General features: G+C 36.3%; 1 protein-coding gene across 3 annotated transcripts in view; it reads right to left on the reverse strand.

Moving 5' to 3' along the window:
• Positions 1-18875, reverse strand: part of CNTLN (centlein) — a gene marked incomplete at both ends in the record, with an annotated part of 264859 nt that overhangs the window by 157616 nt on the left and 88368 nt on the right. For all 3 annotated transcript variants that reach the window (XM_080708552.1, XM_080708551.1, XM_080708550.1), the window contains 2 exons: positions 10120-10282; positions 18071-18204. In XM_080708552.1, the coding sequence (XP_080564678.1) occupies positions 10120-10282; positions 18071-18204 (297 nt within the window). The remainder of the gene's footprint in view (positions 1-10119; positions 10283-18070; positions 18205-18875) is intronic.

Below are 18875 nucleotides of genomic sequence, written 5' to 3' on the forward strand. Positions count from 1 at the left end.
TTTTGGTGACTGGGTTCAGGGTAAAGAAAACAAACAAACAAACAAACAATAACAAAAAAAACCTCTGGACACAGGAGCTAAGATGACTAGAGAGTTGAAAAAGAAGTGGAGATCTACACTTCACTGCATAGTTACTTATTCAGTAAAGAGATTTTTTAAAACATTTTCTATTACATGTATGCATTATATTTACCAAATTTGCCCAATCAGTACATATTATAATCTCTGAGAAAAATAACATAAATTGTACTATTAAAAAACTAAGAGACTTCAGCCGGGCGTGGTGGCACACTCTTGTAATCCCCGCGCTTGGGAGGCAGAGACAGGAGGATCGCGCAGGTTCGAAGCCAGACGCGCGTGCTGGCTTAGGAGACCCTGTTTCCAAATAAAAATGTAAAAATAGATCTGGGAGTGTAGCCCGGAGGTAGACGGGCTTCCAGGAACCCCAGTACCACAAAAAAAAAAAAAAAAAAAAAAAAAAGCTAAAAGACTTCAAACTTCTGAGAATCTCAAGGATACTGATCAGGGATGACAGAGAAAAGCACAAGTTGCCCTCCCAACAACCAATGTGCAGGCATGATGCCAGTATGGTGTCAGGATTGAGAACAGCTTACTATCCATCAGCATTAATGGTGTGATACTTTATTCTTGGGTGTCAAATCTTGAGATCTTTCACAGATACAACTTTGATGCTATATAGAAGTTTGGATCTGTCTACTCATGGAAGAAGGCTCTCTCTTAATCTCTTTTCTCCTTCTTTCTCTCCCCTCTTTCTTGCTTTATAAATAGAGGGCTAGAGGTGCTCCTCTTCTTCTCTATCCTGTCCTCTCCACCACGTAGTTTATGTATGTGTTTTCCTATTCAGAAGTTGCCACGACTCATTCTGATATCACTGGATGGGTAACTAGCAAAAAAAAAAATTCTCAAGTAAATTAGGTAATACAATATGTTCATTCCTGTGCTTTGGTTGAGGGATCCTCAGTTTGTCTTCTGGTTTGTATAGGGAATGTTCCTGTAAAAAGCTCATGCATTGGCGATGCCACAATGTTTAGAGGTGAAATAATTTAATCAAGGGGCCATCTAATCCATTTTATGGACTAAAAATCTGAATTAATTAATTTAACTGAGTGGTAACTACAAGCAGGCAGATGTTGCAGGAAGAGGTGGATCACTGGGTGCATAGCCTTGAGGACTATATTTGTCCCCTTTCTGCTTTCCCGCTGCCATAAGTTGAGCAGCTATACTCCTCTACGCTCTGCCACCATGATATTTCTGCTTTGGAGAGAGCTGACCATGGACAGGGCCTCTGAAACTGTGAGCTCAAACTCTTCCTACTCTAGATTGTTGTTATTAGGCATTTTAATCACAGAAATGCAAAGCTGACTAATACAGTAACTTTCTCCCTATTAGTTGCAGAGGGCCTCATAAGTTACTGAGGCTGGATGGGAACCTGCTCTCTTCCTATCTCAGCTTCGCAGGTACTGAGATCATAAGCATGCACCACCACGCCTGGCCATCCTTATTTTTTTAAATACTTTTTTAAAAATTATTTTGAAACAGGATCTCCCTAAGTGCCTATAGCCTCACTAAGTTGCAGAGGCTTGCTGTGAACTGGCTATCCTCCTAGCTCAGCCCCTCAAGTACTGAGATTACAGGTGTGTGCCACCATGCCCAGCTCCAAGGTTTTTGTTTATTTTTTGTCTAATTTTGTACTTGAAATAAATAGAATTATATCGGAAAAAATAATAAATTTTTTCTTATATATTCAGTAGGCTATTTGTGACATTGATGGAGATAATAAATTCTTTAAATTAAAACAATATCTACTTAAACAAGAAAATGAGAAAAAAATTTTGATTAACAAGCAGTTTAAACTAAAAGTATGCATAACCTATTTGCTCGGACTAACATTACCTTATATAATGTAACTATTATAAAATAGAAAAAAGGTTTTAAAGTACATATTTAGTATTCTAAACATGTCAGATAATCTAGACATCTTAAATGCTGATACAATTCATATAAATATTTTAATCACATGAATGTGTGTAAGTGATATACAGTGATATAAAATATTTAATAGTATAAGCTGGGTGTTATGGTGCACATTTGTAAATCCAACTATTCAGAAGACTGAAGAAGGCAGATCACAAGTTTGAGGATAGCCTTAGAAACTTAGTGAAATCCTGCTTAAAAAAAAAAAAAAAAAAAAAAAAAAAAAACACTAAAATGGGCTAGGGTAGCTCAATGGCAGAATATCCTTTTGTTCTATCCTCAGTACCATTCAAATAAACTTAAATTTTATAAATGACCACATGCTTGAAGAACATACCAGTTTAGTTTTATTTATCTTTTCTGATGTGTGTGTGTGTGTGTGTGTGTGTGTATGCGCTATTTTATTTTGTTTTTTTCTTGTGATGCTTAGGATCAAATTCACAGCCTTGTATATTTGCAAATGCTCTCCCACTGAGCTACTATCACCAGATTATTTATTTATTTATTTATTTATTTATTTAGATACTGGTAATGGAACCCAGGGATGCTCTACTACTGAGTTATACCCCAAAACCATTTTATTTTTTATTTTTAAATAGAATCTCACTAAGCTGCTAAGGTTAGCTTCAAACCTGTAATCTTGTCTCAGGCATTTGAGTACTGGGATTACAGGTATGCTATCATACCTGACAACTTCTATTTATCCTGATAAATGTTTCTGTTCTAGAAGAGCCCTCCCTACTATATGGCAGTAGAGTAATGTGTAGAACTATTCATTTGTTATGGAGACCTCTATGAAACTACAATTCTCATCTTTCCTACTCTCAAAACCTTTTTCCATTTTCCCATTTCCCTCATCTTACCCACTTTGGGCAAAAGTTTTTAATTTTTACAAATAATGAAATGGATATTATCACATAAATCTACTTAAGATAAACTTACCTATGAGCTCCCATAAAAGTAAAAAATAAAGTTATATACTTCCAATATACATGGGTGGGACAGGCACAGTGTAAACATTTCCATTCCAAACAGAAGGAAAAATGTAAAAAGAGAAGGGGCAGACCAAAGCAAGACCAAAACCCAGCAGGTGAACCTTAAATCCTGTTAACCACACTTGCATCTGGGTGACATGGTGGTGTGAATGAGCTCTGAGGGTTGGGTGGTCTTAACCCTATGGCCTGCGGCTATGTCCTACATGGCCCCTCTCCTGGGCTGGCTGTGCTTGCTGCCTGTAGCTCCCTGAGGCAGGCATTCCACGTGCTTAGCGTCTCACTACCATGGGTCTCCAATGTGGCTTCGGCTTCACTCTCACAGCTTCACACATCTTCTTGTCAGGGGTTGCTTGAAGAGACTTTGACCCTGTCACGCACTGCTTGCCCTCTCAAACTTTCCTTTGAAATCTTAGTGGAAACTTCCATGACCCCATACTGTTGCATTCTAAATGCCTGCAAAACTAGTATCATGAGGAAAATCCCAAAATCTGATGCCAGAATGAGCTGTAGCTGAGGAGCCTGCTTGGACTAGGGTCCAAGATGCCTTGCCTCTACATGCCCTAATGGCGGAACATGGAGAAATGAATTCCAGGGAAACAATTCCATTGGTAAACCTATATAAGTAAGCAGAGTGCCCAGAGGAACTCTTATTAAATGAAAGATCTTTGAATGGAGTTCATATTTTTATATCCTTGAGCCTATGATAGACAGGATATTTCTGAATCCTGATATCCTCAAGGCATCTTTCCTATTGTACTGGTGCAAAGTACTCGGCTTCTTTTTAATGGTCTTGCTAACATCCACACTCTCTTAACTACAACTATAAATGTACTCCTTTTCTGACCAAACTGCCTACTTTTCAAATTCTCCAGATCTGCTTTTTGCTCTCAATTCTTAGCCTCACACAAAATCTCAGAACACAGAAAGATATAGACAAGTTGTATGCCAGAATGTAACATGAGTGATCTCTAATCCAGTTCCTAATAGTGTTCTCATTTCTATCTGAAAATTAATCATCACAACCTTTAATGTCCTTATTCCTATCAGCATTCTGATCTTCTGGGCCCCAAATGGAGTAACCCACTCAGGTCTACTTATACACTCTAGCTTTTCTATACCCCACTTCTCCAAACTTTCCTAAACTCCTCCTACAAATCATTCTAAATGCTACTGAATCATATTTCCTGGTATATGATCACAAAAACAAACCCCTTCTTGGTACCAATTTTTAAACAGCTGACAAAACACCTGAGAAAATCAACTTATAAAAAAAAGAATATTTAGCCGGGCGTGGTGGCGCACGCTTGTAATCCCCGCGCTTGGGAGGCTGAGACAGGAGGATCGCACAGGTTCGAAGCCAGCTACTTAGTGAGGCTTTCAGCAACTTAATGAGACCCTGTTTCCAAATAAAATATAAAAAAGGTCTGGGAGTATAGCCCGGAGTTAGAGAGCCTCTGGGTTCCACCCCCAGTACCACAAAATAAAAAGGAATATTTATTTTGGCTCACAAATTACTAGGCAAAATTCATGGTTGAATGGCCCTGTTACTTTAGGCCTGTGACAATTTTCTGTGTCAATCAGCTTGAAATCAACTTATAAGGATTTTCTTTTCAAAATACGATTGATTTTGGTTCACAAATTAATAGGTAAGTTTCATGGTTGCATGGCCCTGTTGCTTTGGGCCTGTAGCAGGACAATACTTCACAGCAAAAGCACATAACAGAAGAAACAGGTTTACCTCATAGTGGCCAGGAAGCAGAGAGACAGAACTTGGCTAAGGTCCCATTACAGGAGACATCAAAGGCACATCCACAATGACCTCACCTCCTTCCACTAGGCCCCAACCCCTAAAGGTGAAACCTCCTAAAGGTCCCACCACCTCCCAAGCCTTTATCATGGACACAGTGTACAATAGATTATCACTGTAAATATGATGTTACTTTTTCATAAAAAGAACTTTTCCCTGGATGAGTGAGGGGTGTGTGTGTGTGTGTGTGTGTGTGTGTGTGTGTGAGTGACATGGATCTATAGAAACATTTTGGTTCAAACTATAGCATTCTTGGGTCCAGCAAGGCCGGCATTGGAGCCTGCCATGAGGCAAGGCCACTCCTGCGGCCTCCAAGGCCGGGACCGAAGCCAGCTTAGGGGTTAGACCGGTGCAGGGGCCAGCGAGACTAGACATGGGGCCTCCCATGAGGCAAGGCCTCTGCTTGAGCCAGCGAGGTCTGGATCAGTCCACTGAGTAGCCAGGCCGCTACTGGGACCGTCAAGAGTGGGATCGGTACTTGCAACGCAGCATGCACAGAGAAATATCGCAGAAAATATAAATCAGACGCTTCTCTTAATCAGCAATAACTAGGAGGAAAAGGGCAACAGGAAGAGGTTGAGCTATAGAAAGGGCCCTATAGTGAAGCAACTAATGTGACCAATCAGAGGGTATGTAATACTGGAGGACGGAGCCTCTTTAAAACGCAGGAGGTACATAAACAAATGTATCAAAGTAAATCACCAAAGAAGTGTGGGATGGAGGGAGGGGGAGGGAATGGGATGGGGGCTGGAGGAGGGCTAATTGGATGATGTGTGCTTGTATATCCTCTCAAGTCTTGTACTCCAATGTGATTGATATATGACTACAATGCACAAATTTAAAAAATAAATTAATTAAAAAAAAAACTATAGCATTCTTATGTTCTTACTTCCTCCATATTTTTATACTATGCAGAAGCATTCACTCAGTTAAAAATTAAGCAGACCAGAATAATAGTTAAGTCAATAGAGAAATATGCCTGAAAAGTTTTAAAATACCCTTACAATTCAAATAAGCATTATGGTTTTAAAATTGCATTAACCAAAGTGGTTTATCATAGTATGCAACTTCTTAAAATTGAATAATTCAACATTTACTGATCATGTAGCAGACAGGTTCCCTTCAAAGTCCAAGATCCCCTGTGCCTTCTTATTTAATAATTTAAACAAGTTTTATCTTCATGTATGAACCAATTAAGAATAAATTATACACTGTTAATATGATGTTACTTTTTCATAAAAAGAACTTTTCCCTGGATGAGTGAGTGGGGAGAGAGAGAGAGAGAGAGAGAGAGAGAGAGAGAGAGAGAGTTTGATATACTCTAATGAGTAGTAAGAATCATCTAAACTAATAACAAAAAATGTTTACTGAAGGTTTATAATAGTGAAAAATTTAAATAACATCATCCACATTTTTTTTTTTGGTAGTACTGGGGTTCCTGGAAACCTTTCTACCTCCAGGCTACACTCCCAGACCTATTTTACATTTTTTTATTTGGAAACAGGGTCTCTTAAGCCAGCGAGGCTGGCTCCGAACCAGCGCGATCCTCCTGTCTCTGCCTCCCAAGCACAGGGTTTACAAGCATGCACCACCATGCCCGGCTCATAATCAACATTTTAAAAGTTAAATATTTATATTACTATTTCTAAAATATTTAACTATTAACTAACATATATAACTATTTCTAACAGTATTTATTTGCATCTGGGAGATGTAATTATAAAATATTTTAATAATTATTTATACATAAACTATCAAAGAAAAATTACCTATATGAAAAAATTATAGGCAAAATTTATAAATAGATAACTTTTTAAAACTTTCAAATTGAGTAGTCGAGGATACTAATTAAAATCTTACCAACCACTAAAGAGACCTAAAATAATTTCAAAAGTAAAACTATAATTTAAGAATGAGATGTTTTACCCTTCCACATATACACACATCACAAAAGTGATGTTTGAGGAATAAGTAAAATGAAAATGATAGTCTGCCTTGAGAAAGAAAGAATAAAAAAACATAGTAAAGAAAGGACAAGTAAGCCAGTTAAAAGCAATTTACCTCAATTTGTTCCTTTTTTTGGCATTTTTCTGTCCCAATACTATTTATAAACAATATATTGCAAATCTCTTACATGCTTCATTATTCATAAGGATTCTTGCATGAAATAAATATAATCTTAATGGGAAGGTATATTGGGTTTTAAAAAGTATTCAGATCAAAATGTATGTTATGTTAGCCAAAAAGAGGTATGATAGCTCTACCTCTCTAAATTTAGTAAAGGCACTAACTAGCAAATTTATGGGTTGGGCCGGAGTTCATTTGGAAAAGTTACAAGAAGCAATCATTCTCATTGATGTCTTCTTATCTTCTTAGAATAAACATCACTAATAATAGGCTCTAGAATGTTCCCATACTTTTTACTACATCTGCTATTACAACATTCAGCAGTCTTACTTCTACCACTTAATGTTTGGTTATCAACTAATTTTAAGTTGTAAAAGGTAGCCAAGTATGGTGGTGCATGTTTGTAATCCCAGTATTGGAAAACTGACAGGAAGATCGCAGGTTCAAGGACAGCCTTAGCAAGTAGTAAGACTCTCATTAAACTAGCAAGACCCTGATTCAAAAATAAAAACAAAAGAGGGCAGGAGGTATAGCATGGAGGTAGAATGCCCTTGAGTCCAATCTCTTGTACCAAACAAACAAAAAAGAATGTAAGAAGTGAAGAATATAGGAAGTAAAATGTTATCTATGCTGATAACCAGATAAAGATTTCAGGCACTATAAGCTTGAGGTTCATGCTTATAAGCTGGCCTGTTCAAGGAACAAAAATAAGATTAATATGGGTAAAATGGAACAAATAAAAAAAGAAGAGGAAGATGAGATCAGAGAGGTAAAGCAGAGCCAGGTAATGTATAGTCTCACATACTATAGTAAAAACTTGGGCTTTTACTTTTAATAGCCTAGGAAAACAATGAAAGGATTTAAAGAGAGGTGTGACCTGATTTGACTTCTAAATTTTAGTGAGAATATACTGACATCTGTGTTGTGGGTAGACTCAAAGGGTGATAGGTCAGAGCAAAGAAATAAGGTGACAAATCACTGTAGTAATTCTGGTAATACATGATAATGGCATGTACAGCAGGGGTGGTAAGAAATAGAGTTCTGGATATGGCTTAAGACAGAGCAGACAATGACATAATTTTGAACATGCCAAGTGTGAGAAGCCCATTAGGTGTTGAGGCAAAGACATTATTTAGTAAGCAATTAGATATATACTTTCCTAGAGATTCAGGGTAAACAAATGTGGGAATCCTCAAACTATGGACTATATGATTTTGAATGCATAGGTGATCAGATAAAATCATCCAAAATAAAAGTTTAAACAGAAAAAATAATAAGTCCCAAGACTAGATCTGAGACATTCTAATACTTAAAGGACATAAAGGCTATAAAGGACCAGAAAGAAAATGAAAAAGAACAATAAGAAAGTGAAGGAAGAAACCCATAAAACTAGTGCACTGGAAGCCAGGAACAAACAAAAGCATTTCAAGAAAGAGCCATCAATAGTTAGAGATGAGGAAAACAGTTGCATATAATGGTGCAAATTTTAAAATCATTCTAGAAATGGAGCCTCATTTAGAAACAAAAGCACAGTGGTCAATTCTATCACATAAAACAGAAAGGTGGAGCTGTCTAGTAGAATTGGAGAAGATGGGTTCTAAGCTACCTCTTGGTATCACTGATGCCCCTAGGAAAACATGAAGGCAACACAGAATATTGACTGAAAATCGCTGTTCCAAAGCATTCTGAAACAGCGATTTTCAGTCTGTCACTAGAAAATAGCAGAGCCAGGATTCAAATCCAGACCCTCTAGTTTTTCTCTAGTATTCTTTCTAGCATTCCAGCTTGCCTCTAAAGATCACAATTCCTTATTTATGGGGAAATTGTTCCTGCCCACTCCAGACTCCTCACCACACATGATCCTTTTTATTTTATTTTATTTTTATTTTATTTATTTATTTATTTTTTGACATCCTGGGAATTGAATCCAGGGGCATTCTATATCTAAGCTACACTCCTATTTTTTATTCTTTATTTGAAACAAGGTCTCACTAAGTTATGGAGGGCCTCACTAGGTAGCTGAGGCTGCTGGCCTTGAACCTGAGATCCAACTGTATCAGTCTCCCAAGTACTGGGATTACAAGCATGTACCAGCATGCCAGGCTATCCCGCCCTTTCTCAAGCACTATGTTGATGTTTTCATCAAGATTACACTCATTGTTGATAGAATCCATGTTCTTGTTGGGAGGATATCTCTTCTACCAGCTTTCATCATCTTCAGAAAAAAAAAAATTTAAATGCCATTGCTGGTATACAATTTAAAAATGTGAAGTTTTGCCGGGCGTGGTGACACACGCTTGTAATTCCCGCGCTTGGGAGGCAGAGACAGGAGGATCGCGCAGGTTCGAAGCCAGCCGTGCTGGCTTAAGAGACCCTGTTTCCAAATTTAAAAAATATAAAATAGGTCTGGGAGTGTAGCCCAGAGGTAGAAAGGCTTCCAGGAACCCCAGTACCACCAAATAATAATAATAATAATAATAATAATAATAATAATAACGTGAAGTTTTTAGGTTTTTTTGTAACATAAACTAGTAACACTAGTTTTTAAGTGCTGACTTGAAATGCTATTTTGTAAGGCTTGGATGTAAAATAATCAACTGAGGTCAGCAGTTTATGAGACATAGCTTCCTACAGTGCCCTCGTATTTTGTGTTTGTTTTATTTTTAATTGAGATGTTATATGTGCTTTATGTTAGGATTCTTGCTCTCCCTTCTTCCTTCTTCATCTGCTTCTCACCTTTGTTTTTGGACCACACACACACACAAAATCTGCCTTAGGTCACAAACTAGAATCATATTTGATCAAGTAATTTCTCTTAATAGAAGAAGGAATAATTTCATTCTCCAAATTCTTTCCAGTAAGGGGTTACACACCAAGAATATTTTAAAGTAGATATGAAAATTTTAATTTGAAAAACAATAAGCTATAATAAATTTATGACTATACTACAAATGATTCTGCTCTAATAACCATAAAGAAAACTCATTAAATTTTAAATATTACCAAATTGACCCATATTTCATTGTTAATTTAGAAAAATACACGTAAGAGGAGTAAAGAATGTTAAAATTTTTAAAAATTTTAATTCTATACCTTTTCTTAAGTTCCTACACATGCACACACACACACACACACACACACACACACACACAGATAGATAGGTTTTTTGCATTTTATGACAAACAAAAAGCATACTTTCTGATATGATATGCTTTCAGCTGTGTGGACATCTTCCTGATTCTTCAGTACTTTCTGTGTGTCCATATTGAGAACCTGAAGCTGCTGGATCAGCTCTGCTTGCTGTGCTGTATGTGCACTGTTCTGTTTGTAAAGATTCTGCAGCTCCTGCAACTCTTTTCTGTGCAAAGCAAGCAATAAATAGAAAGAAGCATGAATAAAGATCATCTCAGTTAAATAATTGTGTTCATCTACGGTTATGGATTGGCTTCCTATTTTTCATCTATTATTTTTTACTGCAAGCAAACTTATTAATAAAATAAATAATATATAAAGTATTTAATATTTATCACATACACCTAGAAAATATTGATAGAACTACTATGATTTTCAAAGGCATATACTTATCAATTTTCTTTTATAGCTTGATAGTAATAAAAACCCTGAATATATTGTCACAGCACCACCTTCTTATTGAAATTAACACTTTAGTTCCAAGAACTGAGAAGTACTAATGTTAACTATAGTTACCAGACAGTTTTCTAACTAAAGAGCAAGTCAACCTTATTTCATAATATACAGAATTTTAAATATACTTTTAAATCCCAAACGGCAAATTAATATTGGTTTTCAAACTAAAGTTCCTTAAAGCATTATTATCAATTCTAGTTTATAACCTCAGGGTTCTGAGTTGGAATACCTATGACTCCTCTAATCCAACTTGAAGATGAAGAGGCAAGAAAAGTCAAAAGAAAGGCGAGTGACACAAGAGAAAATCAGCCCTGCCACGCCACACAGGGTGGAACTGGTAAGCAGGAGGACAAAGAAAATAGTGGTGGTAATGACGGAACTGAAGGTTTGGAGACCCACACCTCTAGGGCAGAGATTTGCAAACTCCTGTGGGAAAATCCTATGTGATACAGATCATACAAAACTGGAAATTGTTTTGAATATTCAATTTAAAAAGAAAGGCATTTAGAAAGATGTATTTCATCAAAATATACATTGTGTTATGTATTTTGGAGGTTGTATTTGAAATGGTATTTTTCCTTACCTATAGCTTCAAATTGCTGGTTCATTTACAAAAATAAATATTAAAGAAGAACAAAAGCAATATGGAGATAGTTGTTGAAAATGGATGAAAATTAATGTGAGAAAATCAAGCTCTGCCTTTTAGAGGTTTAGGACAATAATTTTCTATTCCCACAACCACAACTATTGCATCCAAAAAGATGAATGTACATATGCCATCTTTTTGTAACTATTTGAAAACAGAAACAGAAAATAACAGTCCAAACTGGGAGAAGGGGAGGATCAATAATGACACAATACCTTCAGGAGATGTGATACAAGCAGAGGAAAACACTCACAGTAATAATGCATGCTGCAAATTATTTTCCATTAATACAACTGAAAAAAATCATCCAAGAAGATAAGTAATAGTAGATCTATCAGAGAGGTCAAGAGGTATGTTAGGGAGGAAACCTAAGTAAATGTATTTAGAAAGGGAACAAGTTGAAGATAGAACATATCATCTTTCAACACAGTGTGAAACACCAAATTTATTTCTCATCTAGTGTTAGAAGACATTTACAATTTCTTAATAAGAAGGTCAGGATTGGTAGAGCCAGAACTAACCTACATTAAAGATCATGCAAAACAATTATATGTATCTTTAATCATAAGAAACACATTCAAGAGTAGGAAGATGCTTGTACTATTTATTGTAAGGCACTTGATGTTTAAAAATCAGCTGATGGTTCTAACTGGACTAGCCCACTGGGAAATATACACAATGGAATTCTACTCAGCTATAAAGAAGAAAATCATGTCATTCGCAAGAAGATAGAAAGACCTAGAGGACATTATGTTAAGTGAGATCAGCCAGGCACAGAAAGAGAAGGGACATATGTTCTTTCTAATATCCCCAAACTAGGGAGTATTAGGAATACCAGAGGGACTCCAGATAATGGAAGAGAAACCTCAGCAAAGCTGGAATGGAAGGATGGGAGAGGGAAAAGGCTGAGGTTAATTAATGGAGGAGCTACATCCAAATATGTGTAAAAGTATGAATACATATTTGGATGTAGCTCCTCCATTATGAATACATACTTTTACACATATTAGCATGGTTAACCTGGACACTCACTATTGGGAGGGGGAAGGTGAAGTGGGGGGAGGAAAGGGCACCAATCATAAGTCTGAATGTATGTCATTTTTAATATGTTTCACATAAAAATAAAAATTTTAAATCAAAAATATTCATAAAAGTCATATTTTTGAAAAGCATATTTTGTCTCCTATCTCATGCTATTTCCTAGCCATACTCTCAAGTGGAATGGAAGTGTATCTTTTTCTCCCTACACCATCCTCTAAAAAGTAGATCAAATGGTATATACACCATATACATATGGCAAATATAAATAGTGGAATCTGATTAGAAGGAAAATAGGCAACAAATAAGTCTTATGAAATTCACACATCTGAACTACAAGAAAACAAGGAATTTGTCCAGAACTTACGTCACTTGAAAACTAAAATAAATAAAGAAGACTTATTAAAAAGAGGCAGTACTTAATATTAAGAAAATTAATTGTGCATATGCAGAGGAAAAGTATACTCCTGAAGAACTACTGGAAAAAATAGAGAAAGAGCTTAGCCAGGCATATTGGCACACACCTATAAACCCAGTACTTGGGAGGCTGAGGCAGAAGGATCTTGGGCTCAAGGCCAGTCTCATCAACTAAGACTCTCAGCAACTTAATGAGACCCTCAGCAACCTAACAGTACCCTCCCTTAAAATAAAAAATAAAATAGGGCTGGGGGGTATAGCTTAGAGGTAGGGTGTCCCTAAGTTCAGCCTGGAGAAGGAAGAGGAAGAGGAGGAGAAGGAGGAGAAGGAGGAGGAGGAGGAGGAGGAGGAGGAGGAGGAGGAGGAGGCGGCGGCGGCAAAGGTGAGGTGCTTTGAAAAAACTGTGAAAAAAAGTGATAATGCCTCTCTAAAACATCAGCCAATATGTAATGGTATCTCTGCAAAAGCAGGGACTTTTTGTTCACTGCTATAAACAGAGCACCTAAGTTAGTTCTTATCCCTTCTTAAATATTTATTATTGTATCAGATGTTTTATGCATCTATTAAATTCATCTTCACCTGGCTCCTAGACTCTGGATCCCTTGTTCTCTCTCAACCTACAAATTGCCACTTCAGCCTGCCAAGTTAATATAACCCATGTGGTTTTATCACTTGAGGCTAAATAGCTGCAGGCCTATTCTCTTAATACCTATTTCAGATTGGGATAAAATGCTACAACACTGGACATGGTATGAGAAAACACTGACCAATGGAAAAACACAAGAGATACTTAGCTGGCGTGGTCCAAACCTGTAATCCGGTACTTAGGAGGTTGAGACAGGAGGATCACAGGTTCAAGAACAGCCTCAGCTACTTAGTAAAACCCTGTTTCAAAACTAAAAACTTAAAAATAGGACTAGGAATATAGCTCAGGGAAAGAACACCCCTGGTTTAAATCTCCAGTACCACCAAAATTAAAAAAAAAATTTAAAAAGAGGTACAATCAACTTCTTTCCTCTGATGGTCTGCTCTAGGGTGTGATTTCTCTGTGCAGAATCAACCTAGGTGGCTAATTCAGTATGTGTGCTATGTCTTCCATAGCTCATTGTGAAGCAGTGACCAGGACAATAACATGTTATGTGGAATTATTTTTTAACCTTTCATGTCTCAGATTCTTGCTCTGTCACTCAACTTTGCAGGGAACTGAGTCTCTCAAGTAAGTAATGAATACTTATTTGGCCTGATCTTTTTTATAGGTTATCTGAACAGCTGTTGCATGGGCAAAATGAAAAAAGATAATTAATACAAAGGATTGTTAAAAAGAAAAAAAATAACATCAGAATTAAAACCCACAGAGTGGTTATAAGAAAAATCGAAATTATGGAAAACCTAATGAAATATTTTAGATTCAAACTCAAAAAGTTCTTCTAGGCATAGCTCAAAAAGAATAAAGGAAAATCTGAGTTTGTTTGAAAGAGAAGTTGCTGAGAACCAACAATGTTCCTTCCCATCTCAAGAAGAATGTTAAAATCTTAAAAAAATAAAATATTGTATTTTTGTGTGTATGTGGTAACTGGGAACAAAACCCGGGGCATTCTACCTCCAAGCTATTCCCACAATCCTACTTTATCCTTTTTACTTTTTTTGAAACAGAGTCTTACTAAGTTGTGGAAGGCCTCACTGAGTTGTTGAGGCTGGTTGTGAACGTGCTCTCTTCCTGTCTCAACCTTCCAAGTACTGGGATTATAAGTGTGTGCCACCACACCCAGCTAAAATACTGAGTTGTTGGAAGATAAATCTAATGATCTTTAAGTTACAGTGAAGCTCATCTAAGGGATAAGGTGGGTAATAAGATATATCAGAAATATTTAGAAACTAAGTTTAATAGCAAAGAGACAGTGAGTTTCCGTTTCTCTGTGTTATTCTTCAATCTAAAATGTCTTGCTAGCTTAAAGAAAACAAATATTTAATTGCTTGCTTATAAGTGGCTTTCTTCTACTAAGATTGAACTGTAATAGCAGACTACATTGGGAATAAGCTATTCCCCTGAAAGAGAATGGAAATAAGACAAACTAAGCAAAGCCTTTTTATGTATATATTTGCCAGGAAAAGGGATATCTCACTTTGACTATTGTGCCACAGGTCAAAATTAGTCATGTGGCTAAATATGAGGCCAATGGGGGAGAAAGAAATTAATCAGTTTTCATCACTGTGATCAAATACTTGAGAAAGCTAATTAAAGAAAGAAAGACTTATTTTTTGGCTCAGTTTCAGTCAATGGTCAGCTGGTTCCACTTCTTTGAATCTAAGAGAAAGCAGACCTAGTGCAAGGGTGTAATAGTGGAAAGCTGCTCATCTCCTGACAGTCAGAAAGCAGAAAAGATGGGAAGAAGCTGAAGATAATAGTCCCCAAAGGCATGCCTTCAAGCAACACTACCTTCAACTAGACCCTCACTCTTATACTTTCCACCACTACCCAGCAGTCCATTTAGCCATGAATCTACCGTGTATTAATTCCTCCATGAGGTTAGCGCTCTCAATCACTTCCTAAAATCCCTACCTCTGAACACTGAAGCATTGGGTATAAACCTTCAGCACCTTAGTCTTTGGGGAATATTCAGGATACAAACCATAACGCTAACAATAGAAAAAGAAGGGCTAATAATACGAATTAAAACAAAAAGTATAAAAATGACACATCAAGAGTAAAGGTTCAGTCATTTACACTGAAGTAATAAGTAGAATTAAGCCTAAACATCTATGGTTATTATGGTTATACAAGAAGTTATAAATGCTATAATTCTTGGGACACAAATTCAGAAGCTAAAATTGCTGGGTTCATTTGTTAATTTCCTAAATATACATGGCTAATTTCCACCCAAAGTATACATTTCACCAAAACCAATTGAAGAATGGATTATAGCTCTAAAAAGCAAAGCAAAATAACATGAATCTCCAAAGTTTTGGAAAGTATAGAATGGTTTCTTAACCCAAGTATGGTATTGCATGGCTGAAATCCCATTACTTGGGAGGATGAGACAGGAGGATGTCAGGTTCAAGACTAGCCTTAGGAAACTTTCCAATGCTCTCAGAAACTTAGTAAGACAAGGGCTGGGGTATAGCTTGGAGAGAGAATGCCCTGGGTTTAATCCCTAGTACCACACACAAACACACATACACAAAAAAGAATTTTTTCTTATAAGAAAGAAAGAATTATCTTAATTTGACTTCAGAAAGCCTAATGTTCTATTCATATAAACTAAGGTTGATAGTTACTGAAAAACACAAAAAATGCAGTTCTTTTAACCTAAAAACATCTGTCAATCTATACTTCAATCTATAAAAATGCAATAAGATAAATCCAGGATGTTTCTCACAAAACTTTAGTGGTTGTCATTTCTCTAGAGTTGCATTTTTAGTGTGATTTTTTTTCTATCTTTGCACTTTTCTGTACTTCATGTATTATTTTTAATAATTCACATGAATTATTTACACCAAAATAATTGTCTTTATTTTATTAGTTTCATACATGAAAATAAAAATAAAGCAAGTACAGAAGCTAGAAGATGGCAGGACTGACTAGAGGCACTTAGCACTCACCCTGGGGATCCACATATTGAACCAAAACAACAGGTGTGTAGCTGCACATTGAAGTAGGATCACAGCAAAGTGCTGTAGTGTAACTGGAGAGTCAGTCAGTGACCAGATCAAACCTGGAAACATTTGGTTACACAACAATGAATCAACACTGAGTGCTCAGCAGCTGAGAGGCAGAGGGCAAGAGCTCCATCAGGCTGACAGAGAGAGCATCAGGGTTTTCCAGGAGTGCATGATCTAATAGTACATAAACATATATCTGTGAAGGCAGAAGACCTGAGATCTGCATTGTGAGCTGGAGTATGAAAAGAGGTTCTTTGCACTTTCCATAGGTTTATACAATGCCATAATGGAGAACCATTTTAAGAAGAGCTTCTCTGTCTAAAATTCCTATGGGAGAGATCAGAAGCCCCTGCACTTTTTGTATCTCCAAGACCCAATGAACTCCTCTCTTAACTGAATTAGTGGGTGCCCATCTCAAGAATCAGTTCCGGCCCAGGGTAATTATTAGGATACAAATCTGCTGAGTACCTCGGCAGTGGAAAGTGCAGTAAACAAGGCAGATGGAAGTAGAAAGCATTTCCATTTAAAATAGTTGGTTCAACCTCTCTGAAAATGAAAAGGAGAAGCTGTGTGTGGATTTGTGAAGGAGTTTGGTCCCCAAGAGACTGTAGAACTGCTTGTTCCTAATGGCCTTCCAAACCAATGCTGAAGATCCCACTGGTTGATTGCTTTCTTCACACTCAAAGGCTACACAAACATCACTGGTATAAAGATCCAGTGGTCAAGAAAGACTGGTGAGTGGCTCCTACTGACACCATGTCCACATCCTCAGGTGCAAAGAAAAAAACCTTGGGGAATAAATTTAGTTCTGCTATGGACAACTGTACCTTATGCTACAAACTGCCCAAACTTGTTAGCCTGAAACACCCTGAAAACAATGTAACAATGGAATTTGCTAATACAGAAGTACAGAAAATAACAGAAGGAAAATTTAGAATTTCGATTATCAAAAGGATCAAAGACCTAAAAGTTCTAAGGAATCAACTCAGAGATAATATGTAGGATGTGAAAGACATGTCAACAAAGAAATCAAAATTCTAAAATAGAACAAAACAGAATTCATTAATGAAAGTAAAGATAAAATAAATCAAACAACAAATTCAATAGAAAGTATCACCAATAGGTTAGATCACATGGAAAACAGTCTCAGGCATAAAAGACAGTATATATGAACTTAAACACTCAGATAATAATAATGGAAAGACAATAAGAGACCACAATAAGAACATTAAAGAAGTCTAAGAAAACAGACACCAAACCTAAGGGTAATTCGCCTTGAGAAATATCTGGAGGTACAAACCAAAGAAATATATAAGCTTTGCAGAGAATTTTCCAAACTTGGAAAATAAGATAAAAATTCACATATAGAATTTCTGCTTATTCTCCTAAATAACTATTCCTAATTTAGCCTACATAATTCCAGCTTTTTAATACACAAATTTTTATCATTTGTCATTAAGAATAAACATGAGTAATATTGAATGACTAGTGACATTTCTATATTGTTAAATTAAAAATTAAATATACGCCAGGCATGGTGGCATTTAATCCTAGTATGTGGGAGGCTGGGACAGGAGGATCACAAGTTCTCGGCCAGCCTCAGCAACTTAGTGAGGCCCTGTTTCAAAATAAAGAATAAAAAAATGGGCTGGGGGTGTGTCTCAAGAGATAAAATGCTCCTGGGTTCAATCACCAGTACCACACACTCACACACACAAAAAAATCAAATATACTTACCTGACAAGGGTAATATCCATATCCTTTTGGAGAAGTTCTGTCTGCTTATTATTCAGCTGTAATGACAGAGCATTATATTTACTCTGAGATACTTCAATTTCCTTCTTTGCTTCAGTTAAATTGTCTTCGAAGGCCTAAAATTAGAGTACTTACATTATAATCAAATATAATAAATATGAAATTTAACAAAAAAATCTGTTGTATTCAATTATTCTACAAACTGACTGAGTAAAATAATAGTTTTAATTTTTTGATTAGTTAACAAAATTTAGCACAAAGAAAAAACTTTATACTAGTCAGAGATTTCCTTTTACAAAAACCAAAAGTATGATGGCTTCCAGGCATGAAAATTAAGAATTAGTAACAAATAAACATAAGGAACAATACAAATATTTAGTTATCAAATTATAGATATTATATAATAAGATGTCCATTACATAAAAATGAGCTCAATTAGGCAAATATTAGTCAGAAAAATTTAGTTATCTCTGTATTTCATTATCGCCTTTAAGTGTATATGTGCAATTACACTCAGAAAAGAGAGTATAGTACTGCATAGAAATCAAAATAATATTCCAAAGTTTGAGAGACAGAACGCATAGTTCTTCAGATAGTGGTAAATTTTACCTAAAGTTGTTCAAAGTTGGGAGTTTCCATTTGATTATTCTACAAATCTCTTCCCATTTTGAAAAAAATGTTTAAATTTTATGCTATATTTTGTTAAATGAAATTTATTTTATAGCTGGGTGTGGTGGTGCACGCTTGTAATCCCAGCATTTGGGAGGCTGAGACCGGAGGATTGAGG

The sequence above is a fragment of the Muscardinus avellanarius genome, assembly GCF_963383645.1.
Source record: "Muscardinus avellanarius genome assembly, chromosome: 13".
Classification (NCBI taxonomy): Eukaryota; Metazoa; Chordata; class Mammalia; order Rodentia; family Gliridae; genus Muscardinus; species Muscardinus avellanarius.